Consider the following 27,592-nt stretch of genomic DNA (forward strand, 5'->3'; position numbering starts at 1 on the left):
TGCAGCCTGCTTCTTAATGATGTGGAATCTCATTCCAGAGAGCCAAAAGAGAGGCAGAGGAGTACCCAAGTTTTCACTACTCAGCTGTAAATATTTGTAGTTGCAAAGAGAATTGGCGCTGGCTGCCAATTTGCTATCATGCTATGGCCAAGGTGCAGTTACTGGAATTTAAATCCCTAGGCTGCTTGGAACCAGGCTATCAAAAAGAGTATCTTATGCCTTATATAAAAAACTAATTTGGTGCCTATTGAAGATATTCCATTTTTAACAAGCCTTTTAGAAAGTGGAGATTTTTATCACAGTTTGCATCTGTCTCTGGCTTGAAAGCGTTCTTATAAAACTTTATCAAATTGCTTCAGGATGTTTTATGGGAAGTGATTCATCAGTGGCATTATTAATAACTAGATGCCATATCGAAATGGTTGAAATATGATATTGTCTTCTAGGAGTCTGCCTTTATCTGTTGCAACCATGGCCATTTATTCATAAATAGAGCTTTATTCATTTCCAGGTTTTTAGTTGTTCAGAGGCCTTTTGCAGCAATAGGAGTTTGCTGCCTCCAGAGCAAAGCTGCTTCTTCCTTTATGACCCTCCCCCAACAAACCCCTTTTTCTTCTTCCTCCCCTTCCAGCTGGGAGCTTTGCCAGGGTGAGAGTTAGGCACAAACCCACAGGGAGAGAACTGCCTTATTTTGAAGTTCTGGTGATGGTTCAAAAATTCCTGCCCCTGCTCGCTTTGTATACTATTCCGGCCACAGTCCCTGCCTAGCTATGTGTTGTCTATGGCCCTGGTCACTGTGAATTAACACCCATCATTTCAGGCTACAGTGATGGCACATTTTTAGCAACTGACACTCTCCCAACATGACTTTTAGAAGTCAAAAGACCACAGGAGCCATTGGTCAGTTCATCCCTTCTGCAACCTAAAAACCCCCAAGATTTCCCCATAAAAACAAACTGGCAGAGAAGAAGTAACTTTGCCCAAGTTTTATTGTCCATTTAAAATAAAAATTTAAAAACCCACCAGTCATTATTTGGTCATTGTTTAAGTCAATCATTAACAGCAAAATCATGATTCAGACAAGTCCTGTGCAGACATTTGATCAGAACAGAGTGAGGGATCAGGATTGTGCTCAGGGATCAGGATCTTACCCCTGCCTTCCAAGCTCCTGGGACACCCACAGCCTGGGACAGAACTTTTGCAGAGCAGCATAGGGCCGAGTCATGCCATCCAGTTTCCTGGATTTTGTGACAGTGCAGCCTACATAAATCAGGCCTTATGTGCAAACAATCCATCCAAATGTGATGCCCAGTGCAGAAGGAAGCAGGAGCGATGCAAGTGAGCTGGTGCAATCCCAATACCACAACCTACGCATGGGGATTATGCTTAAAGCAAATTGAGCTCAAGTAAAAAAAGAACCTTTATTTTAAGTGAAACACATTCCTTCTTATCAATAATAATAACAATAATTTATTATCAAGCTAAGGCAGAAGTGTGCAGGCCCCATTGCCTAACAGAAACCTTTCTATATTCATTACAATGAATCTTGAATAGTCATGATCTGGAAAACCTTGAAAGTCTGACACTCCAACCTTAAGCATGCTTGCTCAGTAGTGCACCAACCCAAGTGCAGTGGGATTTTACTTCCAAATAAATAAAACCGTTAAGTTTTCTCTCACAGAGCTCCATCTTACTAGCCTTCATGGTGTGGAGAAAGGTTGAAATGTTAAAGTCTGCTAAATGCTCATGAATCTGAGTGGCAGCCTGATTTTAGACACATGATTTCTCCTGCTATGCTATCTTATAGGCTCTCCTGTCAGATGAATTGTTTCCTTTATCATTGCTGTCCCAAATTATATCCTAGAACTTCTACATTGCCTTAATTCTACAACAGAATCGCCCAAAATCTGAATAGCTAAAAATGAAGGCACACAGCACACCTAGGCCCCAAAGATTTGTTTTGAGAAGTTTACACACCTAGTTGACTGAAGCATGCATTCAGTTTTCCCTCTGCCATTCTTTGTGATGGGACAAGGAGAAAACTTAAGATCAAGGGCACAGAGGAGATTCTTGTACAGTATGTATCTTGGAGGTATTGCAAGTCGCATAGCAACGTCTCGTTCTGAATTCTGAAAACATTACAAAAGGCCTAGAACACGTATGTCTTGTTAAATAGGCATTCACAAAAATTTAGAAGCATTCATTTGTTGGCCCTGATCCTGCCCACACAAATTCATATTTTTCCAAAGCCCTCACTACCTTTCAGAAAAGTTTCTCTGGGTGGGTTGCTGTGTCATGGCTTAGCAAAAAGCTTTCAGCAATAAAGAGAAACTAAAGATTCCTCAAGAAGTACTACATTGAATTGTATTGACATTTTAGCCTACCCACAAGAAAAAAATCACACTGCAGTTCCCTTCCCCAAAACCCTTCATTTGAACTTCAGCACATTCTGGTTTTAGTATGTTACCACAGTGCTTCTTCCCAAGGTTCCATTAAAAAAAGAGTCACAAATTAGCATTTCACTTTTTTCACATGGTTTTCGATGGCATCTTCGACGATGGTTTCATCTTCACCAATATTTATCTTGACCTTCTTGCCAACCAAGTCAAAGATGTCTTCTGGCGGGTATCCTTTGGGTTCCCCCACTTTTACCGTGAGCATATCCAGAGTAAGTGTGGTACCTTCAGGAATCCGGACTTTGGCTACCACTGACTTTCCCAACTACAGAAAGAGAAGTAGAAGGAGGTTATGTCTTGGGGAGGTGAGCCTGCACTCTAGGTGCAACCCCCAAGTGGTACATGCAGCAGCAGTTTGGGACACAGCTGCTGAGCAGCAGAGGGCTCATAGATCTATGGCATACGGCATGGTGTGCCTCCTGGTTGCCTGTCTTGTACTTGGGAGTGGCTGCTATATAACACCGGTCCTGAAAGACCTTCATTGGCTCCCAGTATGTTTCTGAGCACAATTCAAAGCGTTGGTGCTAACATTTAAAGCCCTAAACAGCCCTGGCCCAGTATTCCTGAAGGAGGGTCTCCGAGGGCCTTCTGGCGGTTCCCTCCCTGCGAGAAGTGAAGTTACAGGGAACCAGGCAGAGGGCCTTCTTGGTATTGGCGCCTGCCCTGTGGAACGCCCTCCCACCAGATGTCAAGGAAATAAACAACTCTCTGACTTTTAGAAGACATCTGAAGGGAGCCCTGTTTAGGGATGTTTTTAATGTTTGATGTTTTATCGTGTTTTAATATTCTGTTGGGAGCTGCTCAGAGTGGCTGGGGAATAAATAAATCATCATCATCATTGTACTATGCTGCTATTTCCCCCCCTGATCTGGAAACAAGAGGTAAAATAATAAGGGAGGCGTATATGCACTGCATATAATACAGCCTTTGACAACTCAGTGACAGGGCATCTGCTTTTCGTGCAGAAGGTCACAGGTTCAATCCCAAGCAGCTCCAGTTACGTCTTACAGGGCCTATACAGTGGTGCCCCGCAAGACGAATGCCTCGCAAGACGGAAAACTCGCTAGACGAAAGAGTTTTCCGTTTTGGAGGTGCTTCGCAGAACGAATTTCCTATGGGCTTGCTTCGCAAGACGAAAATGTCTTGCGAGTTCCTGCAGGTTTTTTTTCCTCCCCCCCTTTTTCTAAGCCACTAAGCCGCTTATCAGCTGATCTGATCAGCAGATAAGCCGCTAAAAGCGCTAATCTGCTAATCCGTCAATGGGCTTGCTTCGCAAGACGAAAAAACCGCTAGACGTAGAGAATCACAGAACGGATTCTTTTCGTCTTGCAAGGCACCACTGTATTAAACACCCTTTAAATGCTCTCTCTGCTGCTCTCTTTTCAATCCATACCAAAAATACTGTACCTAAAAATACCTGCAACTAGAATTGAAGCTCTGGGGCCGCCAGGAGGCTGGAGGATGCATGGAGAAAGCAGCTGCTGCTGCGCTACCCCACGTATCAGCTGATAGGCGGAGCAGCTGAGCCATGTAAACAAAGCACTGCTGCGCCTCCAGCTTTTTTCAGGCTTCCTCCACCCTCACCTCCACCCTCCTCAGGCTTTGGGGACTCTCCAGCTCTCCCCCACCATTCTTTAATTATTTCCTGGCAGCACATGCATATGTGGTCCATGCAAGACTCAATTGCACATAAGTGGGGTGACACCTGTAGAAGGATTTCTTACAGTGGCAGGCAAGCGCTACAAAGCAAGCTCTGTATTACCCTTACTAGGATGGATGTGTATGAATACTGCTGCCACCGTCAGTAACCCAAGGTTAAGCAATCCAGAATAAGTGGGTCTTGCAGCACTCAATAATAAATTTACCTTTTCATTGCAAGCCACTTCACAGGACAGGAGCCGCTTGACTGGGGACCCCATGGCTTTCTCCACCATCCGGATGCTTCTCACTAGTTCCGCCAGTTCTTTTGGCTCCAGGGATGCTTGATGATCACTGCCTTTCCAGGTTTTGTCCAGTGTAATGTGGCGCTCAAGGACTTTTGCACCCATGGCAACTGCTGCAATGGAAATGGCTATCCCAGTCTCATGACCAGAGTAGCCAATAGGAATATCTGGGAAGACGGACTGATATTCCTAGAAGGATAGAAAAGTTGATGGTAAATACAAAGAAGAGGACAGTTAACCACCAACATTAGCTGTTACAAAATGCTATGAAATTTAGTTGTGCTTTATGTGCAACTTTCTTTGGCCAGAGTTTAGCACAGTCAAGGAGCTCTTAAGTCTGCTGAAGAAGAAGAAAAGGAATGAGGTTTAGGAAAATTAATTCTGTGCTGGGCTGAGGCCTCTCCTTAGAGTTGCAGCAAATTCCCAACTGCACTTGATCTGTCATCTTGCTCAATTCATTGGTTCAGAAGGAAAATAAGGCACCTTAGGAGAATTGCCATGCCTTCCACCCCACCTCACTGACCGTTATGACACGAAGGTTGACATCTTCAGGCTGAAGAGGGTAAGCACTGGTGCACTGGAGAAAACAGAAGTTCGGGTTAATGGCTTTCACCAGCTTGTAAACTTGTTGCATTGTGTTCATTGACTGCATCCCGCTCGAAATCACCATCGGGCGACCTAGAAGGGAAGGTCACCGAGAGAATTTTGTAACTCCAACATTCTGTCTCATACAGCTACATTATACAAACTGCTCAATTACTTGACAATTAGTTTTTATCTGCCTATAAACTGGATGGATTGATACCAACCCACTTATTCATAGCCCACCTATGCCATTTCTGCAGCTGGCGCACACAAATTAATTTGTCTCTAGGCCTTTACGTGGTTCTCAGGACTTCACCCATGCCATGCCCCTCCAGAACACCCCCCCCCCACTGGCCCTCCTTGATATCCTGAGTGCTTTTTGCTTAGCTGGAATGTGTCCTTTAACTGGTATAAAGCCTAAGGGTTGGCAGAAATCACTGATTCTGCCTGTAAATTTCATCCACTTCGGCCATAAGGGGGAAAGTTGCAGCCATTTTTATACTCCCCATTTAATGAATGGGGAACACAGTTTTGTTTCATAGAAAGCACCCACAACCCAGAGCAGATTTAAAGTGGAGAGAGCACAGAGCAACTTAGAGACAGGTCAGGTGTTTTTAAAACACAGATAAACAACAAATCTTGGGGCCTGTACACCCTCCCTATTTATAGGCCGCTTTTCTGAGCAAAGCTCCTCCAAAGAACCTACATGATTAAAAAAAATAACCTGAAATGCAACAGATTACTATAGATAGTAATAATAGTAATATTATTACTATTATTACTAATTATCTATAGTAACAATTACTATAGATACCTCAATACTAAAAAAGCTAGATATACTAATAAACCAGTCCAGAACATAAAATCCAGTTTTGTACTTCACAGATAGGTATATAAAAAGTCATGTAAGGAACCTGAAACATATCTGCAGAGTCTTTCTAAGAGACTGGAGTGCAGTGATCCTTCAGAGGTTGACAGACAATGAATTCCAGAGTTGTGAGGCCACCACTGAAAAGTCACTCTTCCTCATAGGAGGTAAGGATGAAACCATGACTACAGTTGAAAATGGCAGTCCTCCTCTACCCATCCATCATTAATGGGAGTGTGGGAGAAGAATGTAGAAGATTTATACTAGACATTATGGATGCAGATGAAAGAACTATTGTCATTTTTTATGCTAGCTGATATTTACAATTGTATCTAATTTGGATATGCAGTGGTACCTCAGGTTACATACATTTCAGGTTACATACGCTTCAGGTTACAGACTCTGCTAACCCAGAAATAGTACCTCGGGTTAAGAACTTTGTTTCAGGATGAGAACAGAAATTGTTCTCCAGCCGCACAGCAGCAGCAGGAGGCCCCAGTAGCTAAAGTGGTGCTTCAGGTTAAGAACAGTTTCAGGTTAAGAACGGACCTCCAGAACGAATTAAGTACTTAACCCGAGGTACTACTGTTCAGTTCTACCTCCGCTTACGTATCCCTCTGCTTACGTAAATTTCGAGATACGTAAGTGGCAAACCCAGAAGTATATTTCAGGTTTTTGCCGCACACGCATGTGCAGAATCGCTCTACTGCTGCTTGTGCATGCACAGAAGCGGTCTCTCCAGTTGCAAAAACCTCGGGATCCGGCCGGACCTCTGGAACAGATCCCGTCCACAACCGGAGGTACCACTGTAATAAGGCAGGGTGCTCTATCAAATTCATACATTTTCTCATTAGATGTGATACCATTAGGAGAGTAGAAACAGTAGCTGTATTAAGCGAGTTATTAGCAAATCACCTTTTTTGGCTGTCTTTTCCAGGTATGGGAAATTGTTAGTGTCTCCTGATCCGACTTTAAAAAATGGAACATCCAGATCATGCAGAAACTCTACAGCCATCTGTGAAGAAATACTTTTTTTTAAAAAAAACACCACAAAGATTCCTAACATTAACATTCTACCCGTCAAATAAAGACACTCTAGCTGGATGAATGTGCCTCCTTTCCCAGAAACATGCAGCAGAACAGCACATGACTATGCACATACACAAGGAATACAAATATAAACTAGAGTTCATGGTAACCCAAACCTACAGAACAGAGTGACTAACAATAGCCTGCAGGTCAAATGCAGCTTTCCCAGCTTCTCTATCTGGCTCTCAGGACTCTCGGTGTTGCACTCTTTTTTTGGTAATATTGTCTGTGGCTGGAATGTATCCTTTAATTCTAATCATGCTTCTTGCTTGGCTGGATGGAAGGGTTGGGGATGAGTATGTGCAGAAACTAGCCTACTGTGCAAGGGTAAAATCTGCATCCGTTGCTCCGCCTACAACTGACATGTGGCCCCTGGAATGTTGTCCAGGAGGGAATGTCCTTGGGCTGAATAAGGCTCCTCCCAACCCCACACAACCCCACACCCCGAGCAATGAAGGAGGATGCAGATCTGCCTCAGAGTATTTGTCAATGCCACTGATTGTACCTGGATATAACCAACCCTGAATCAGACACCTTAGATCCACCCAGCAGACAGTCTAGCTCAGTTGGTTAGAGCATGGTGCTGATAACACCAAGGTTGCAGGTTCGATCCCTTTATGGGCTAGCTGCATATTCCTGCATTGCAATGGGTTGGATTAAATCATCCTCGGGGTCCTTTTCAATTCTACAGTTCTATGAGGATGTACCATAATATCCGTATCCTGTTAGCATTTCTGAAGGCAAAGTGCTGCATAACAGAAATTGGTTACCTCAAACCCAGTGGCCTCAGAGACTTGCTGTCAGGTCCCCGACACAGTGCTTGATATAAAAAATCTCTACATTTTATGCACCTCAGCTGCTTTATCTTGAGCCGAGAGACACAGGCAACGGACTCCCCCTCCACCTACCCCACCCCTAATGTGAACCTCAGCAGAGGCCTTGGCACAGCTCTCCCTTTAGGCACCTCAGGCTCTCCTCATCCCTGACCAATGATTGATGGCTGAGACTAATGGAAGCTGAAGCCCATAAACAACTGGAGGGCAGCAGACTGACTGCCTCCGAGGGAAGTGAATCATGAATTGTCATGTTTTGAGTTTCTTTGAACAAAGCATTAAAACTATACTAAGTATGCTTTATTTTTCTCCTTAATTAAATATTTCAGCTTCTCTGCTTTCTTAAAAGTTCCCCCAGTGTGCAAAAGTAGATCAGCTGAAATACATGTGGAAAATAAATTATTTGTAATGAATGATTTGTATATGATTAAATGATTTGTAATGATAAATAAATGATTTGTAATGACCTTGTTAGTTTTTCTTGTGAAATGCATGCCAACTCAACTTCAGAACAATATTCAACCATTTACTTGTTTTGCTTTATTGTAATCATAAGTGATTTTTTTTGAAGCACAAAAAAGGAAGTCCAGTAAAGATGCTAAATCTGAATTCCATCAGCAAAGCACTTACAGATTCAAAATTTCCAAAAAACCCACCAGTACATACATTCCGCAATGTAAATTTCAGCAGGTTTGACTTCTGCGTTCAGTGTTACAGTCACGGGACAAGACACTATTCACCACAGAGGATCCCTCTGGGGGAATCGGCAACCCTTATGCAGGGACCCTGGTCAGACACTGGAAATCATATGTGATTTTTACATCTATACTGAAAAGGTTGCAACTAGATAAAAGACACTGCTCTAAAAATACTGGTGCTAGCTCTTTTCCTAACCTGCTGAAGGTGGACTAAGGACAGTTTTGAAATTCTGGTTCCCTGTGTATCCTGCGTACTATGGGGTTGTTCACCAAGTTGCGGGTAATGTCAGATGTGGCAGCTCCTTCTTAAAACAAAACCAACATCTCACTTACTTCATCCATGCCTGATGCTGTGAAGAAAATGCCAATCTCCTTTGCATATCGCTGCAACTCTCGATACTGATCATGGCTGAACTCCAGGTGGCGCTTGTGCTCTCCATAAGTTTTCCCCCAAGAGTGTTTGGAAGTGTATGGCCTCTCCAAGGCTCGCTTATTGAATTTGTACTCTAGTTCACTTTTCTGAAACTTGGCACAATCTGCTCCGCATTCCTAAAAAGACACAAGCATTACAATAGTTCTTCAAGGTCACTGAACGTGCCCATCTCAGTCCTGGGCATGCACACCGCTTGAACTGACCATGCCAATGCAAATTTAAAAAATATTGAAGAGTCCTTTCTGAGACACCTTAAGGACATAGGCTACATACACACCATTTAAAGACTTTTGGGACCGGAGATTACCTCTCACACACTTACAGTTCTTTTGGGGGAAATAATCTGCCTTAATGTATGGTGTGTACGCAACCTAGTAAATTTACTGTGGAATAAGCTCTGTGGACTTTGTCAGATGTACACTGCGCTAAACAGCCACTGAAACAAAGGAAAGGTCAGCAAATAGACTCTTTCTATTTCAGATTAGGCTCTTGCAGACTAACGAACCCAACTGATGAACCATTTAAGGTCAACGATGGTACCAGTTCCCAATTCTAATCATATAGGAATTCAATGTTGTGCTTTTCTGATCATTCCATCAGCGCATCCTCCAACAGGACGCATTATAACAGAACTTTAGCTCCATATGCAAGGGCTGTAGCTCAGTGACATAGTTGAATGGCTGAAAAGGGAACTAAGCCCAGATGCCACTACACAAGAATGGCTCTATACTCCGCCTCCACAATTGGAAGAAGTAATACTTCTGAATACCAGTGGCTGGAATCCACAGGAGGGGGAAATGCTCTGGTCCTACTTGCCAGTTTCACACAGGAACCTGGTCAGAACATCCTGTGAGAACAGGATGTTGAACAAAATGGGCCACTGGCCTCATTCAACAGGCTCATCTTACGCTCTTGTTTCTCAGCCAAATCTAACTCACAGGGTTGATGCTCACAATGTCAGTTGGGTCTGATGAAGGATAAGGTGGAAATATCATAAGGTGGAAATATCATAAGGATAAGGTGGAAATATCACAAAACCATCTCAGGAGGTGTTTTTTTTAAGAGCTAAAATCCAAATACCCCTTGATAACTGGTTTGTGGCTTACAATCTCCCAATTCTCACCATTTACACATTACACATTACCTTTACAAACCGTAAGTGCCAAACATCCCCATCACCCTTTCCCACTCCAAACTTTTCTCCCCCTCAGACCTCCTGAATATTGATGAGGGGCTTGACGGACCACATAACAGTTTTCCCTTTCTGTGGCAACAACTGCAACATCCTGTACTAGATCCCGCATGATTTCTAATTGTCTTTTTTAACTGAGGTGCTGCATGAGGCTCATGGGTCACTGGACCACAGTTTGCGACTGTTATTACGACTATTTTATCATTATGTTGTCTATTATTATTATGCTCTCTAAAGGTAAAGGGACCCCTGACCGTTAGGTCCAGTCCCGAACAATTCCTGTTTATGTTGCAATCATAATGTCTGTAAATTATGTTCCTAACGTTGTGCAGCCCCCCCCCCCCAAGATGTTTGGTTAAAGGGTGGTAATATAAATCAAATAAGTAATAATAAAATTCTTGTTACAGATAGGTAGCCGTGTTGGTCTGCCATAGTCAAAATAAAAAAAATTCCTTCCAGTAGCACCTTAAAGACCAACTAAGTTAGTTCTTGGTATGAGCTTTCATGTGGTATCTGAAGAAGTGTGCATGCACACGAAAGCTCATACCAAGAACTAACTTAGTTGGTCTTTAAGGTGCTACAGGAAGGAATTTTTTTTATTTTGAATAATATTCTTGACAGCTCCCATTTTTTATTCACCTGACAGTCCCCCCCACCTGACAGTAAGTTGCTTCCCTGAGTATCATTAATTAGCCATTATTGCTTGGTTATCTCCCCTCTCCCACATGCAGCTTCTATCCATGATACCCGAGAAAACACCAAGAACAGGCAGCAACCCGCCGGCCACCCCCGCTCTGCTCCCATTCCCCATCCTCCCGCCTCTCGCCCCTCAGCCCAACTGACCCAGCCTCGACACCCACCACTCTGCCACCCCCGTTGGCCACGCCCACCTCCCCACCTTAGCCACTCGGATCATCCGCTTGGCGGTCTCCAGGTCCCCCTGATGGTTCTGGCCAATCTCCGCGATAATGAAGCAGGGGTGGTCCCCGCCGATTGGCCGGCCCGGGCACAGTTCGAACTGCAGCGGCATCGCGGCGACCGTTGGTTGAGTGGGGGGGGGGTCGGGCGGAGAGCGCAGAAAACCGGCAGAGACGCTTCCTCGGCTTCGCCCGCCGCGCGTGCGTAGAGGGGGAGGAAGCATGCGCCACGTATCCGCCAATGACAGCGGGGACAGTCGGCGCCCGCCCCCCACCTCCACGTCCAATCGCACGGATCCTGTCCGAGGCAGCCCAGCCAATCGAGGTCCGACACAGCTACTGGCATAAGCCGGGTGGTGGCAGGCTTGCTCTGTGGCAGGCAACGTTGGGACTCTAGGGGGCGTTGGACTACAACTCCCGTCATTCCTAGCTAGCGTAGCCCGCAGCTAGGGATGATGGGAGTTGTAGTTGAAGAACGGCTGGCTGCTCTACAGCCTTGGCCCTAAGGCACGAGGAGGAGGAAGCTTGCCCCGTCCAGAAAATGGCCCTTTGAGGGCGAGGGCTCTTGGTTAGCCGTGACTCATGAGGGCTGTACTAGGCTAACGCCCTTTTGAAGACTCTTTTCCTGATAGGTGCCAAATAACTCATCGATTAGGCTCATGGCATGGAGTTTTTATTGGTGGGGGCAGTTGTCGTTGTCATAGAATCATAGAATCCTAGAGTTGGAAGAGACCCCAAGGGCCATCGAGTCCAACCCCCTGCCAAGCAGGAAACACCATCAGAGCACTCCTGACATATGGTTGTCAAGCCTCTGCTTAAAGACCTCCAAAGAAGGAGACGCCACCACACTCCTTGGCAGCAAATTCCACTGTCAAACAGCTCTTACTGTCAGGAAGTTCTTCCTAATGTTTAGGTGGAATCTTCTTTCTTGTAGTTTGGATCCATTGCTCCGTGTCCGCTGCTCTGGAGCAGCAGAAAACAACCTTTCTCCCTCCTCTATGTGACATCCTTTTATATATTTGAACATGGCTATCATATCACCCCTTAACCTCCTCTTCTCCAGGCTAAACATGCCCAGCTCCCTTAGCCGTTCCTCATAAGGCATCGTTTCCAGGCCTTTGACCATTTTGGTTGCCCTCCTCTGGACACGTTCGTTTGTCAGTGTCCTTCTTGAATTGTGGTGCCCAGAACTGGACACAGTACTCCAGGTGAGGTCTGACCAGAGCAGAATACAGTGTATTCTGACCAGAGCAGAATACAGTTGTCCTTCTTGGCCTTCAAAGCTTTATTGCTTTACAATAAAGAGCAAACACCAGAATATGCCAATCTCCAATCACGTTTGATTGGAGTTTACTCGGAAATAATTCATATTTACTGCTAAAACAGCATCCCAGACAACCCCTTCTTATGCATATTAATGTCCAGTTCGGGCACGCAGACGACTGCAGCCCCACCTTGGCAATACCAGGCGTACTTACTCGGAAGAAGCCTCTTTATAATAATAATAATTATTTATTATTTATACCCCACCCATCTGGCCGGGTTTCCCCAGCCACTCTGGGCGGCTTCCAACAAAACACTAAAATACAATAACCTATTAAACATTAAAAGCTTCCGGGCATATTGACTGTCTTCAGGTCTATGTACACCTGCATGGAAGTGGCTGTGCAATTTCTTAACGGCATCTACTCAAGTCCTATTGAATTCAGTGGGGTTTATTCCCAGGTAAGCGCATTGCAGGCCTTATTTTCTTTGGAACCGCATAGGACTTACTTCTGAGTGACTGGAAGACAGCAGTGCATAATTCCGCTTGGTCAACCACATTGTGATTTCTGGAGTTGGGTAACTCACTAAATGCCGCACCCATTTCCTCTGGCCTGAAAAGAGAATGGGCACACAAAAGATTTCTATATCCTTCATACTTAAAGCTGGTGTGGAAAGCACATAATCTCTTTGTTGCTATTACCATTGTCAAAATCGCTGGGGGGGACCGGACACGAGGAAATGTCAGTGTTTGGAAATAACCTTTAGACTACCTGACATTTCAGGTGTGGTGGGAGAGGAAGTTTGCAGGTTTATATGTGTCATATTTGTTTGGGTATGTAACAGGGTTGTGAAGCTATTCAAGCATTGTATTTTTTATTTTATTTTAAGTTCACCTTGTATTGAGTTTTAGAACCATATGCATGGAAATGCAAACTTTTCCTGTTCCTTTCCTCTCCAGGCTTATCCCTCCTGTCTGCAACTCAACCATACAGTTTACAGTTACACAGCAGAGAAATAAAGTTTCTGGTAAATACAATATACTCAACTGTATAATATATAAGTGGAAACTGCAACAAAATGTTGCAGTGTATCTTCATTCCCTAACAGGGATGCTACTGTTTAGGGTTGCAGTGAGCCTCCTTTAGTCTGGAATACTAAGAATGAGGGGCTTAAGAAAGCCAATTCACCCTCTATAGTTTTCCATTATTCTTTTCCAATTGATGATCAAATTCCTTATCTATTTGGGCTTCAATGAGTTAACCCCTTTTACCTGCTTTTTTAAAGCTAGAGTTCTCCCACACATGCTGATACCTCTCTCTTGTTTCAGCTCCATTTATGTTGGCACATGCCACTGAGCTTGCTTGATGATTGATAACTTTACCACCCGATAAGGCACAATACTGCTAACAAGAAAAGTATAACATTCCAGCAAGCTACCCCACATTTTTAAAAAAATATATTCTTCCCATTTGTTGCTGCTTACAAATCATTCTGTCATGCACCACTTATTTTGCCTCCTGTAATGTTCAGGTGAAACATCAAAGCTCTACCTGTCCGTGGCAGAAACCAGGTGTTGCTATTTGAAGGTGTGGGAACAAACAATGTTTAAGAACAAGCTTCAGAGTCAATACAAATCAATTATTGTAGTCTGCTATGTCACCTGGGATGAGCTTCATGTGCCAGAGACAACCTGTTTGAGTTGCATAGGTGTGGTAATATTTGACCAGATAGAGTTACAGCCATTTAATACCACAAGGGGCTTTAGAACTGCAAACCTAAATATATTTATCTGGCTGTAAATTTACCTAAATTCAATGGCACTTCATTTTAAGCTGTCCTTGATTAACCCTGGGAGGCAGGTTAGGCTGAGAGACTGTGACTGGTCCAAGGTTACTCAGTGAGCTTCATGGTCAAGTGGGACTGAAACCGTGGTCTCCCAGTTTCTAGTCCCAATCAAGCTACTCTATAAGCCTCACCTACAGAGTTCTGCAGAGCTCACAGTTATGAATGACAGTGAAGCAGTGCCAGTAAAAAGTTTCCTGTTCCTGTCTTTCTGGCATTAAAGTGATGGGAAGTTTCACCAACCACATTTGTGTGTGGTAGACATTAAAAGCATAGAAGCAACGTAAGGTTTTTTTTAAGGGGCAGTCTTAACTTGAATGTGTTAAACAGAAGCAGATGGATATGGCTTAGCAGTGGGGTGAAAAGAGGCAAAGGCAAAGCTCCTTTATCCTGAATAATTTCACAGCTTTTATCATGCATGCAAATCAAGTTGCACACCTTTCAAAATGTTCTCTTTCATAGATGTAAGAGTACAGGAGGCTTTTCCTCATTTGCATCTGTTCACCTTTCTTCCAATTTTCTTCAATAATATGATCATGATTTTTTTAGAGTTTAAGATGGTATTCTAAATCCCTGTACATGAAGTAGGGTTGCCAATAGGTTTATTTTTACACTAACGTTTGCTCCTGTACCTTTTTAACGACATCTTGATTTACAGTAAGCAAATGCTAACATTTATTTCTAAGCTGTTTAAGCTTAACTTGCTGACTTTTACAGATCAAGCTACTATTAAATACACAGGAGCAACACCATTCTTTTTCTGGTCAGTTGTCAGTGCTATCCTATGATAATACCTATATTCCAAACAGAATTGCACTCTGTCCCTTTTATGCAAATATCAAACACTGTTATTAATTGCCCAATTGTTAAAGGGCAGATTACACAGTTGTGACAAGAAACTGAGAACATCTGGAGGATGAGTCAACCACCCTTCCTCCTACAGCATTTTTAATTCAGCCTACAGGGAAACTAGAAGCTGAAGCACTGCCTAGAGCATAAAGCAAAAAGAAGTTGTTTCAGAGAAAGAGAAAATGCCGAGGTTGTGATGCTATGCACACTTTACAGGCAGTCAATCCCATTCAAATTAAGATGATGTGTATTACTTTCCAAGTAATCATGTGTTATGTACTGCATCAGATCAGCTGCATATAATGTTCTATATGGAAAAAGGTAACCAAAATAATCAAAGGATTATAGCCCCTCCCCTGCTGGGATCATTAAGTGTTGGGGGCCTTTTAGGTTAGAAAAAGACAACTGAGAAATGGTAATATGGTGTTTATAACATTTGAATGGTACAGTGTCACTAGACACTTAGCACCTTCTTGTATAGAGTTGGGGCACAGGCATGAGAAGAGTGAGGGACGCGGGTGGCACTATGGCCTAAACTACTGAGCTTAGGGCTTGCAGATTGGAAAGTCAGTGGTTTGAATCCCTGCGACGGGGTGAGCTCCCTTTGCTCTGTCCCAGCTCCTGCCCACCTAGCAGTTTGAAAGCATGTCAAAGTGCAAGTAGATAAATAGGTGCCGCTCCGGCAGGAAGGTAAACGGCATTTCCGTGCGCTGCTCTGGTTTCACCAGAAGCAGCTTAGTCATGCTGGCCACATGACCTGGAAAAACTGTCTGCGGACAAACGTTGGCTCCCTTGGCTAGTAAAGTGAGATGAGCGCCGCAAACCCAGAGTCGTTCACGACTGGACTTAACTGTCAGGGGTCCTTTACCTTTTCTTTAATAAGGATAGTGCAGAATTGTGGCCCGGAGTGGCTGACCAGGTTTCTGAAGAGATGGGTCTAGCATTGTCTCCCAGGGTCAGGCAACACCTCAGCTTGTGGAAACAGCTGTGCTCATCTTGACGGACTGTGTGCTATACATTTTTTGCTAGTAAAGCTTGCTGGGTGGGTATAAATAGTTGTTGGGATATTTCCTTTTCTTACTTCTCCCCACTGCTGGGCATCACTTTAGTTTTCAATAAGGAGAAGAGACTTAAGTAAGGGTGGGGAGGAGATTTTTTCCCCCCTTCATTTTTACCCACTCCCTGAAGCCAAACTATAAAGTTAGTCTTAAAGTATGGTTTGCAGTATCAACAGCCGCTGAGAATTCCAAGAGAATTAACAGGATTGCAAAGCAAATAAACTCAAGCCTTTGACAAGTGTATCTTGTAGAGTTAATTGTATATAACATTAGTTCACCAGTGACCCAAAGTGGATCATACATTAAATGCATACGGGCACTTCCAGGGTATCCAATTTTTCTTGTTAAAATAGCAACCATGGTAGTGGCATTGGAGGAATCAGAATCATGGCATGTGGGAAGAGAGTTAGAGAGTTAAACCTTAAGCACCCACAGTTCTTATCAGCCTCCCTATGGTTGCTATTTAAATAAGAAAATCATACATATTGAACATATAATCTTGTTTGGCCCTCTTTGTGAAAAACCAGTGAGCTGGCCATTAAGAACAAGCAAAGCAACACCCCTTCACAGTCCCATGGCACCCCTGTGGCTGGTTCACCTTACCACAAGCCAACTCTTACTATCCATTTTAAGGCCTTTCTCTAAATCCAATGTATGACATGCTGAAACCAAGTCATATCAGTGGAATGTTTGCCCTATCAAGGCATTATCAAAATACAGATATCCAAATTTAGTTCTTTGGGGAACAGAATGCTCTGTTATTTAGATCATACACGGTGGAACCTAATAAATTAAGTGGGAATGTATTCCTAATTGACATCACCACAGCGTTTAACTATAACCTAACATTTCCTTGGGAAGACACTAACATGTAACCTTTCAATACAAACACACTCTAGATAGAATAGGTGAAGCCACCTCACCTCCAATCAATGGAGCCTCTTTCTTTCTGGATCAGGTTTAGCTGAAGTGAGACTGATATTCTCTCGGTACAAAAGGGACAATTTGAAAAGACTCTTGTCAACACATGTCACAGATAATTGTGACCTAGCACCTTTATTTGGTGACATCACTCCTTGTACCCAGAGTAGGGTCTTCAACAACTGGGCAAAGAGTCCTCTACGCTTATACCATCTTCCTTAATTCCAGACAAGCCTGGCCCCAAAAATGAGGATGCAGTTTACAGAAAAGAACCACAACAGTTTTATGATGCAGGCCCTCAACAAACAGAGAAAGAACCGGGAGTTTTGTGATGTGGCCCTCAGTGTGGACCAGAAAGTCTTCTATGCCCACCTCAATGTTTTAGCAGCCATGTCCTCCCATATTAGGAATCTGATATCCAGCAATGACATGAAAGCGGATGATGAACTCTTTATTATCATTGATGCCAAGTTCCTGAGCTCTGAGCTGGTGGAGCAATTGCTTGACTACTTCTATACTGGGAAGATTGTAATTTCTGAGAAGAACGTGGAGGACCTGCTGAAGGGAGCCAAGTATTTCAGTTCCCCATCTCTGAAGAACCACTGCTCTGACTTCCTCCTTAGGTCCCTTAAGAAGAACAACTGCCTCTACTACATGCTCCTGGCCACCTCATATGATATGAAAGATGTGGCAAATGCTGCTTATGATGGTATACGAGACAACTTCAACTACTGGGCAGGCCCTGGCATAACAGACTTTATGCACTGCCCCCCTAATGTCTTCAGCAGGCTCCTTAAGGATGAACATCTTCATGTACAAAACGAGGACCAGACTCTCTCAACCCTCCTCCAGTGGGTGAAATACAGAAAGGCTGAAAGGGAGAAGTATTTTAAGAAGTATTTTACCTACATTCATTTATCCGCTGTCTCCACCAGTATGCTTCTGTCCACTTGCCGTGAAGTGTTACTCTTTGCAGACCACACTGGTCCCCTGTCCCGGATAGAGAGCACTTTGAGTGATCGTAAAAAGGGCAATCCTCAAAGCCTGATGCTTCAACAAAGGAAAGGGGCCTTAATGGACTCTGTGGTGATCTTAGGAGGGCAAAAAGAGCAGGGTAAGTTCAACAGTGGGGTTTTCGCTTATATCATTGGAGAGAACATCTGGCTAAAGCTGACAGAGATGCCTTACAAAGCAGCTGCTCTCAGTGCAACATCGCTAGGGAGATACATTTATGTTTCTGGAGGAACAACAGAGCAGATCTCTGGCTTGAAAACAGCTTGGAAGTATGATATAGATACTAACTCCTGGATCAAACTTCCGGATCTGCCTATAGGTTTGGTCTTCCACACCATGGTGACTTGTGGGGGGGCAGTGTACTCTGTAGGAGGAAGCACAGCCCCAAGGAAGTACATTTCAAGTATCTACAAGTACGACGAAGGGAAAGAGAAGTGGATTCTTGCTGGAAAGATGAGTATTCCTATGGATGCAACCGCATTGATCACCAAGGGAGACAAGACTATTTACATTGTGACAGGAAGGTGCTTGGTGAATGGGCGCTTCTCCCGAGTAGGTGTGCTGGACTGCTTTGACACTCAGACCAAGAATGTGGTGCAGTACATCACGTTTCCCATTCAGTTCAATCACAAGCCCTTGCTGTCCTTTCCTCAGGAGAATGTCTTGAGCATACAGAGCCACAAAGAGAGTTTGGAAATAAACCTGCAGAAGATCAAAATGAGCAAATCCACAAAACTTGTCCCACTCTTGCCGAATAACTACAGCTTGGATCTTTCACATGCAGTGTGCTCAATTGGGGATAACAAGGTGTTTGTGTGTGGTGGCCTGATCTGCCCAGGTGACACGCGTCCAGAGGAGTATGCCATCAACCGGCATGCATATATGTTAGATCAAAGTCTAGGGGAATGGAGGATTTTGGCTCAGCCTCCAGAAGCTCTGGATTGCCCTGCTTGCTGTACAGCTAAGTTGCCATGCAAGATTCTCCAAAAAACTGTAGTCAATTAATAAGGGAAGACAAAAACAAAGCAGAATTTCTAGCAATAAAGAATGACTGAATTGTAAATCACAGGTAAACGCCAGGTTTCTTCCCTTCGTCTCTTTATCATGTACTTTGTTCGGCAGTGTAACTAGGGTGGGCAGAACCAACCAAGACAGGGGCACAAATGGGTCATGTACTGATAGTTTAAAAGGTAAGATTGTGTCATGTTTTCTTTTCAGCATGAAATACTTAAGCATGTTTTCAAAATGGTAGATGGAAAGCCAGAATCCAGCTTGCTCTGAGGCCAGCAGGCCAGCCCGAGAGCCACCACTGCAGTTCCTCCTTGGGCTTTGTGCCTGGAGCCTAAGGACCTCTAGCTACTGATTGCCACCAGCTGGGGAGAAAAGCAAAGAAATGTGATGTTGGATAGCAGCGACCAGCACAGCAGCTTCTGGGAATAAATACTCATCTGACTAGTGGGACTTTGGAATTGCAGCAGCAACAGCTTCTAAGCCTCACAACTATTCTTAACTATTTGCTGCTGGTTTTTCGGGTGGCAGCAGCAACAGAGGATTAGGGGCTTAAAAATAACTAGTTATGACACTGGTGTATATGGTTCTGTAGCACTAAGGCAGCCTGTGCTCTGTATATAACCAGGGGTGGGCCCCTGTCTGCCTGTTCTCGCCTGCTTCTTACCCCTTAGGAAGCACAGTCTACTTCCTGAGGAACTAGAAAACGCACAGAATTTTAAAGAGGAAGAGATGTTACTCTCACTAATGCAACGTTATGATTCTTTGATCTTGTGACTCCAATGCGAGTTTGCTGACAAAACCTTAAAGAAGGCCTAAGCCCTGCTTTAGATCCCATCTTTGTTACCGGATGGACACAGTTGGAAAAAATAAAAGCCCTCTGCCAGTTCTCTTCCTCAAGCAGCTCTTTTGCCATTTACAAATTGCCTTTGGACCTCAAAGGAAGAAAATGGGTGTTATCGGTGCCATAGACTTCAACTGGTTTAATAGTAATGATCTTACCCATAGGGCCCCTTGATCAGAACTGGGACCATTCTGCACCCCTGTGAACTTTTTGCTTCACAGAAGGAAAACCGCTCTTGGTGTTCATTATAGTCTTCCCTCCTGGGGCAAACAGAAGGGTATGTGCAGTTCTTATCCCCCTGGTGCAGAAAAGGGGTTTAACCCATGTGTCACGTTCCAAATCCTGATTGAGGGCCCTGTAATGGGTTTTGTGTAATGATTAGTGTGTTGGACTATGATCTGGAACACCAGAGTTGGAATCCCCACTCAGACAGGAAGCTAACTGGGGGACTTTGGGCCAGTCACTGTCTCTCCGCTTAACCTACCTCACAGGGTTGTTGTGAGGATAAAACTGGGATAAGAGAACCATGCTTACCATTTGGAGATCCTTGGATGAAAAGGTGATCCACAAATGTCATCAAACAAACAAACAAACAAACAAACAAACAAACGTTATAAGCAATCATACATTTGATATAACATTTTAGTTCGCGTGCCTGGCTGCTATGAAAAGTGAGAGCAGCAGAGCAGATTTAAAAGGAAGGGGGAAAGGCAGAAACTTCCCACTTTTTAGCAATGGATGCTGGTCCATTGAGGTTACTAAGGCACAAACCTCCCTAAGAAAATGTCAAGCATCTTTTCCTCTTCAAAATCACTCTTTCCTGACCCCTCCCCCCGTTTTATACTTCCTTGACCATACAGGGACATATCTGACAATCTCCTATTCTCTGGCCGATCAGCTCTCTGCATCACTCAGCCAATCCTAATCCAAAAGTATGGCTATGGCAAAGAGGTGCTTCCCATGTGTCTCTAAGCAGGAAAAGCCATGTGACTGATTGGATTGCAGGAAATTTAGCCCTAGCAGACAGACTTATTCCATCTGTTATTATGGGGCCTGTTCAGCACAGTCACCAGAGCAGATATGGGAGGAGTCAGGAATGCTTCCCAAACAGCCCTATGTGCTAGCATTAGCCCATGCTTTCCCTGAAGGCCAGAGAAGCATCAGGAAACATTTCCTAATTTGAGGAGCATTTTGTTTGTTTGTTTGTTTGCTGAGTTCAGTATTGTTTTGTGACTTTGCTAGAAAGAGCAAGGAAGCAACAGCGAGTCTCTTTCAATAAATGAATTTACTTAATCATTTTGCATTTTGCATTTATCTTTCTGGGAGGCAAAATAGTGGGTGGCTTCCATATATATTGCAACAAACTCTTAATAATTTCTCTATATTCATTCATTAAAAGCTGCTGTTGCAGAAACAGCTGACAGGGCAGTGCAGGGCAGATAAGGTAGATTTGAACTGTGTGTAATTACAGAGTATCTTCCAGAGTATTTCCAGAAAAGGTGTGTGGATCTGCTTCCAACCAGCCCTTCCCCTAGCAGGGTACCGGTATATATCTTGAATGCACAGGAATTGGGTGGGGGGATGCTGTCACTATTTGAATTTGTCTTGTGAATTTGTCAGTGAATTTCTAAAATGACAAATTTGGGCTCTGTGCCTGTTTGAATATGACTTGACTCTACATCCTTTCCCAAACCTCGGAGATAGTATCCCAAATCTTGAAAAATATCTGAGGCTGATTATGATTAGTCTGGTGTAATGACTCTGCACATGAGCAGAGACTTCACATTGTCAGGACTGAGCCATACACTGCAAATATGTTCAGCTGTGCCCTGGCTTGAATGAAACAACCTCTCTCTTTTTGGATAAATTACCACTTTGGAGAATGAATACTGTAGTTAAAATGATTTTGGGGGAAGGAAAGCTATATGCAGCTGGACACACATTTTCCTCACATTTGTGTACAGGCAATAATCATTTAAGGCACATCCAAATGATGCACGGTCATGCATGTGCACATTGTGCCAACCCATGAAGTAGGCAGAAAAGGGGCTGAACAGGCTTACACACACTTTGCCTATGGGCGGAGGAAGGGGGTCCAGTGGGGGCAGTCTGTCCCGGGTGTCACCACTGATGGGGGTGACAAAATGCCGGGCGGCACTCACTGCGGGGCCTGCAGCGCGCCTGAGCCACGCATCTCTCCTGGAAGTGACACGGTGGCTTGGGCGCCCGCTGCCTCCCCCTGCCCCAAATGGTCTGCCCGCTGCCTCCCTCTCAGCTGTAGGGTGGCTGAGTGGGAGGAGATAGGCAGACTCCTCGGAGGCCCCGAGGAGCGTCCTGCTCTGGCTGGCCCAGCCCTGTGGGCGGCTGGCCCCGCCCCCAGGTGCAGGGCATGCATGCCACCCCAGGAACCCAATTGGCTTGCTCCGCCGCTGACTTTGCCAACACAAGTGGGGGTCAGGAATGCAACTCCTGTGCAAAATGGTTGCCGGTATATAGGGTTTTGGCAACATGTTTTTGGCAACAGATGTGTAGGTGTAACTCATACATGAATTCGCCATGTGCAATGGCTTAATTTCCAGATAGGAGGTATGGAGTCCATCTTGTCTGAAAATCATACTTTGGCCGTGGAAGCTCTTTCCCTGTCCATAGGTGTGTGTATAATAATTGATTTTTACTTTTATTTTAGAGAGAGGAGACAATGGCACTCTGCACATGTCAAATGGCTCACTTTCCTAAATAAGTTCTGTACGAGTCCTATTGTGATAAAAACAGCAAGGTTAAAAAATGCAGCCCTACCATGTCAAATTGCTACCAGTTGCCACAGCCTTTCAGTGTGCCTTCCTTGGCTAAAATGACATATGCAGTGTCCCTAACCCATTTTTATTTTTAACCCAGCTGCCTCAGAGGCTGCAATCTTAAGCAAAGTGTGTGTGTTGGGAGGGTGTGTGTGGCTGCAATAGCTTAACTCTTTCTCTTCCTGTAGCCATTTACCCCCTGCTCAAAATCCCCCTGTAGGAGCTTTTCTTCCTAAGCAAGGATGGGAAAAAATATATATCCATTCCCCATCCCACTCCCCAAAATCAGCAAGAGCCCCATAGCCCTGTCTCTGCTTCCTAACTCTCAGAAACACCAGTCAAGGCCTCTCTTAGAAGCATGCTTCTCTTAGAAGCATGCCCTTGTTTTTCCTCTTGATTAGCTTAGGCTGAGGGCATTTCACAGAGGGAGCTGCACTGAACCGTCTGTTCAGTTCTTGGTCTCTCACAATCCATACATTCTTGAGCATATCTTTAGTACAATGCTATTTGGGTAAGTCTCATTTTTAAAGTTTCCCAGAAGTCCAAAAATCCTGGCTTCCAGCAACTGCAAAAAGATTGCTCAAGAATTCAAGGTCCTAGCTAGCTATCCTTCACAACACCAATCAATCATTTTATTTGTATGCCGTCTTCCCAAAGTTAAAACCATGCTCAAGGTAGCTTATAACATATAAAAAATACATAACTACGAACGTAACAAAAGTAGTCGTAAACCATAAACGAAACATCAAAACACACACGACCAAATTGAACCATTTCCACATAAATCATAAGATCCAGTATAAAGATCCAAAAAATTGACAGCAACAATAGCAACAACCCCCACCAAACAGCCCCCCTAAACAATGCCCCAGCTCCTTTAATAATCTTTAAGGCATGTATGTTGCTAGGACTTAAGGTTACCAGACGTCCCCATTTCCCGGGGACAGTCCCCGGATGTATAAATCAGTCCCCATACAAAATCCATTGAAGATAAAAAGTGTCCCTGGATTCATTGGGGGGGAAATCTGGTAACTTTATGCTAGGTGCTGCACATGGTTAAAATCCAGGTCTTGCTAGCAGGTTTGCGATCTAATATTTGAACCAGCTCATTGGGTTTATCCGATACAGGCTGTGTACTCATTACTGGCTTAAAAGCACAGCTAGGTTATTTATTTTTTTTGCTCAATTTGGATAGAAGCTGGTTTTGAGGGGAAACTCATCAAATATTTTGTGCAGTATTTCATAAGAAACAACAGGATAGACATAGACTGTAGCTAACGTCATGTGCACACCGCTTCCCAAACCAGCAGTGAGAACGCACTAGATGCATAGTAAACAGGAGTGTGTACAAATCCTCCGTATCATTTAAGTGGGCCTAAACCCAAGGTTGGCTGCAATCCTAAACACATTTAAATGCTGTAATCCAGGACTTTTGAATTTAATTAGATTTAGGTATAGGATTATGAGGTCTGGCTTTTAGGCTGTAGCTGTATTCCACTAAACAATAAAAAAGGAGAGCAAAGACTTTGTTTATCCCTAGGATGACCACTTATTTTATTGAAAAAATACAGCCCCCAGAAGCCCATGAGAGGTAGTGGCATGCAATTTGGAGAAATCTGGCAAGGTGGAAGACAGAAAAACCCTGATTAGTCAGGAGCCGAGTCAGATAGTAGGTCATGGATTATGGGTACACTGCAGCTTGTCAGTGAGAGGCGACCAGAAATAATCCTTGCCTGAAGTACAACCTGAACGTGGGTGCCATGATGGAATCAAAAGCTATGTAATATATTAACAATTGGAAAAACAACATTGTATCCAGTATTATTTCAATTTGGAATAGATTCCCCCCCAAGGTGGTAGGCAATCAGATTGCTCAAAAGCCCTGATATGTAGCTTTGCAAGCCAAACAAAAGAGCCCATTTTTTTCACAAGTGAAGACATTCATTTACTAGAGTATCCCTAATTATTAATGCCACTCACCACTGTTCTTTAGCTACATTTTAACTGGACTTTTGTCTTTTAATAGAGTGCTTCTGCACAGGGAGTTTTTAGGTGCTTTCCTGACACTTTGCAGGTTTTCTTAACAGAAAAGTGGCTTGTAAATACACAAAGTAAATACTAAATATATCCACACAGAGACAAACATATTAAACGAGGTAGCTGTGTACTCCATGGTTGTTCTGTCTTACTCAGATGAATTGAGGAGCAGAAATTACACCAAATCCAGGTCTATAAAGAGGAATATGTTGTCTCCTGCTGCCCCTTCCCGCAATTGCAATTGAGGTGGGAAAAGGTTGTGGTGTGGGGGAGGGGGGTATCCGGGGAAGAGAGTTGTACTTTTGAGCAGGCCATGGGGTTGCATATGAAGTCTAGGGCACTGGCCCACTAGATCTTCCATTCCAGCAAAACTAGTTGCCAACCAAGGGACTAGGATGACTCTGACTGCAGTAAGGCTTTGGAAGTTGAGCAACCAAGCTTACAATTACACACATTTCCAGAGAACTATAACAGACAGCGGAACCAGTTGTCCTTTAGAAGGAAGGGAAATGAGAAACAATAAAGCTTGTCAGCGGAACTGGCTGATGTAAAGTTCTGTGCAACTATCTTAAGACCATCTTGCTCCAGTAAGGATTCATAATAAATACAGGGCTTTTTTCTGGCCTTGTTCCTGTGCTTTTAATAGCCTGCTATGCAAATATCTATCAGGCCACACTGTCATAATTCTGGTTTACATGCCAGTCAGAACTTCACCTGCTTTGTTTCTGCATCTCAAGTAACTGTAAAAAGTGCAGAGCCAATGCAAGTTAAACAGCTGGCAACCCCAAGAAAATGGATTGCAGGCATGGAGTTTTACATTAAAAGAAGTAACCATTTAATAATAGTTGTGAAAGGGGGAAAAACTGGCAGGAGAGGGGAAATGCTAACACAGCAATCCTAAACACACATATACTTGAGAGAAAGCCCCGCAGAATTAAACGTAATTTACTTCCAAGTATATATGCATAAGACCTATTAAGGACACTATCTTTTCTTTTTTAAAACTTGAGTATTCAATATGTAAAAACAATGCTGTTTTGTAAAGGCACTTTTAAAAAATTAAATGCATATCAATTTCATGAGAATCTCACTTCCCAGGTAAAAGTTCCTAAAGGGCTTCAGGCATGAAAAGGGAAAGTATGCTAGGCAACATGGGCACTATTTAATGGGGCAGGGATGAGGAACCCATGGCCCTCTAGATAACCATGATTCCCATTATAATTTCATCATGAGATTCTTAATCTCAGAGTTGTGGGTTTGAGTCCCACATTGGGCCAAAAATAAAATAAAATAAAATAAAATAAAATCCTGCATTGCAGGGGATTGGACTAGATGACCCTTTTGGTCCCTTCCAGCTCTACAATTTGATGATCTATTATCATTGGCCATGTTGGGGCTGATGGGAATTGTAGTCTGAAAGCACCTGAAGCACAGTGAAACCTATGAAACTGGTGTGACTAGAAACCATCACATTTCTCACACATTTTTTGAATGTGTGATGGGGGTACAGGAGTGTATATGACCTTCCTGTATTTATTGGAAAAGTCAGAATAGTACATTACGCATATATATCCATAGGCTCTATTGCAACCTTCATAAAAACAAGTGGAAGTTAGACAATGAAACAGAACATATGCTTGCTCCTCCCTCCTTTCAAGGAAAGTCTAAAAAGGGATAAATGTAGCACAGTATAAAATGAATGTGTATCACAGTCACTGACAGCTCTGCAATACTGCTTCAAAGCTTCTCTACTGATCGTAGTGGACACAGCCTTAAACTGGATCTATAAAGCCTGCAGAATAAAACGGTAAATGCTGTGGACCATACCATATGATCCTTCACATAAAAGTCACACTGAAGGCAGAAAACTAACATATCAGAGAGAAAGGTTCTAAGCTAGTTCCCCACTTGCTTAGATAGTTTTCTGTTTGCAAGATATTTTGGGTATTTTTTTTACAGAGGTTGATACATATTCAAAAGTGTTATCCCCACCTGTAGTCTGTTGTACCATCTCAGGTCCTCATTCCATTTAAAAAAACAACCCCTAATCTCTACATAACAGGGAATTTCATTATGTTGATAGTTGTTGCCTTTCTCACTCTAAAAAATAGAGAAATTGTATCTTTCTAGGCCACCTTCTGTTGAAATAAGATTACAACTGTAGAGGCTGTTCATGCGAGTTCCCACATACTCCACATTGTCATAACTGGATTCCAAACAAGGGTCTTGCTAGGCCACGGTGTGTTATCTGGTTCAACATAGCTCAAACAGGAGGGTCTTTCCTTGCTTTTTTCTGGGGGTCCTCAAGGGTAAGCAGTACCGGCACTTCCCCCCACTAAATGTTAAAAGTGTGGCACTTATGGTGGTAAGTACGGCACCTTTATAAAATAAAAAAGGAGCAGCAGCACTGGTTTCACCCATAAAATATAAAGCAAAACAGTGTTGTCAGTCCCAACCAGCTAAGTGGGTCTTACTCCCATGCAAAGGGTAATCCTAAATTTAGGACCTAAGCCTGTACCCTATACACAATTGCCTGGGAGCAAGCTCCACTGAACTCAGTGGAACTTATTTCTGAGTAGACATGTATAGGAATGCGCTGCACCCAAGCTTTCGTTTCATTTCCAGATCAACTCAGCTTGTGAGTTTCAATGAACCAGGCTCCCAAGGAAGTATGTGTAGGAACGCTGCCCTAATCCACTATAAAAAAGGACATAACCTTGTGCATGTCTTAATATAGAGCACAGCCAATAACAGCTCTGCTCTACAGACAAACCAACCAGGGCCAGATTTAGGTTTGATGAGGCCAGATTTAGGTTTGATGAGGCCAGATTTAGGTTTGATGAGGCCCTAAACTACTGAAGGTTATGGGGCCCTTTATATGTCCAGCTGTCCTTTGTCAACAACAATTTCTGACTGTTTTTGTGTGTTGAGTATATGCTATATG

At 43.5% G+C, this 27,592-nt stretch overlaps 2 protein-coding genes and 1 long non-coding RNA gene across 5 annotated transcripts; 2 read left to right on the forward strand and 1 right to left on the reverse strand.

Annotated features, from left to right (window-relative positions):
* Positions 1-971: 971 nt before the first annotated feature.
* Positions 972-26,674, reverse strand: NANS (N-acetylneuraminate synthase). Of its 3 annotated transcripts, XM_081176759.1 has the most exons (7): positions 26,641-26,674; positions 12,788-12,891; positions 8,806-9,021; positions 6,768-6,867; positions 4,923-5,077; positions 4,322-4,588; positions 972-2,721 (listed from the first exon to the last, which is right to left on the reverse strand). In XM_081176759.1, exons 1-7 carry the CDS (start codon positions 26,657-26,659, stop codon positions 2,512-2,514), a joined length of 1,071 nt encoding a protein of 356 aa, XP_081032885.1. In that variant the 5' UTR covers positions 26,660-26,674; the 3' UTR covers positions 972-2,511. The 3 variants fall into 3 exon arrangements, with proteins under 3 accessions (XP_081032885.1, XP_081032884.1, XP_081032886.1); XM_081176758.1 differs by lacking the exons at positions 12,788-12,891; positions 26,641-26,674 and adding an exon at positions 10,996-11,170; XM_081176760.1 differs by lacking the exons at positions 12,788-12,891; positions 26,641-26,674 and adding an exon at positions 10,754-10,878.
* Positions 11,184-21,109, forward strand: LOC308577034. Its single transcript, XR_014003366.1, has 4 exons — positions 11,184-11,702; positions 12,269-12,739; positions 13,239-13,306; positions 19,183-21,109. It is a non-coding gene; the product is annotated as an uncharacterized lncRNA (long non-coding RNA).
* Positions 17,084-19,038, forward strand: CCIN (calicin). Its single transcript, XM_081176549.1, has one exon. The coding sequence runs from the start codon at positions 17,197-17,199 to the stop codon at positions 18,967-18,969; it is 1,773 nt and encodes a 590-aa protein (XP_081032675.1). The 5' UTR covers positions 17,084-17,196; the 3' UTR covers positions 18,970-19,038.
* Positions 26,675-27,592: the final 918 nt, after the last annotated feature.

The sequence above is a fragment of the Podarcis bocagei genome, assembly GCF_964188305.1.
Source record: "Podarcis bocagei genome assembly, chromosome: 17".
Taxonomy (NCBI): Eukaryota; Metazoa; Chordata; class Lepidosauria; order Squamata; family Lacertidae; genus Podarcis; species Podarcis bocagei.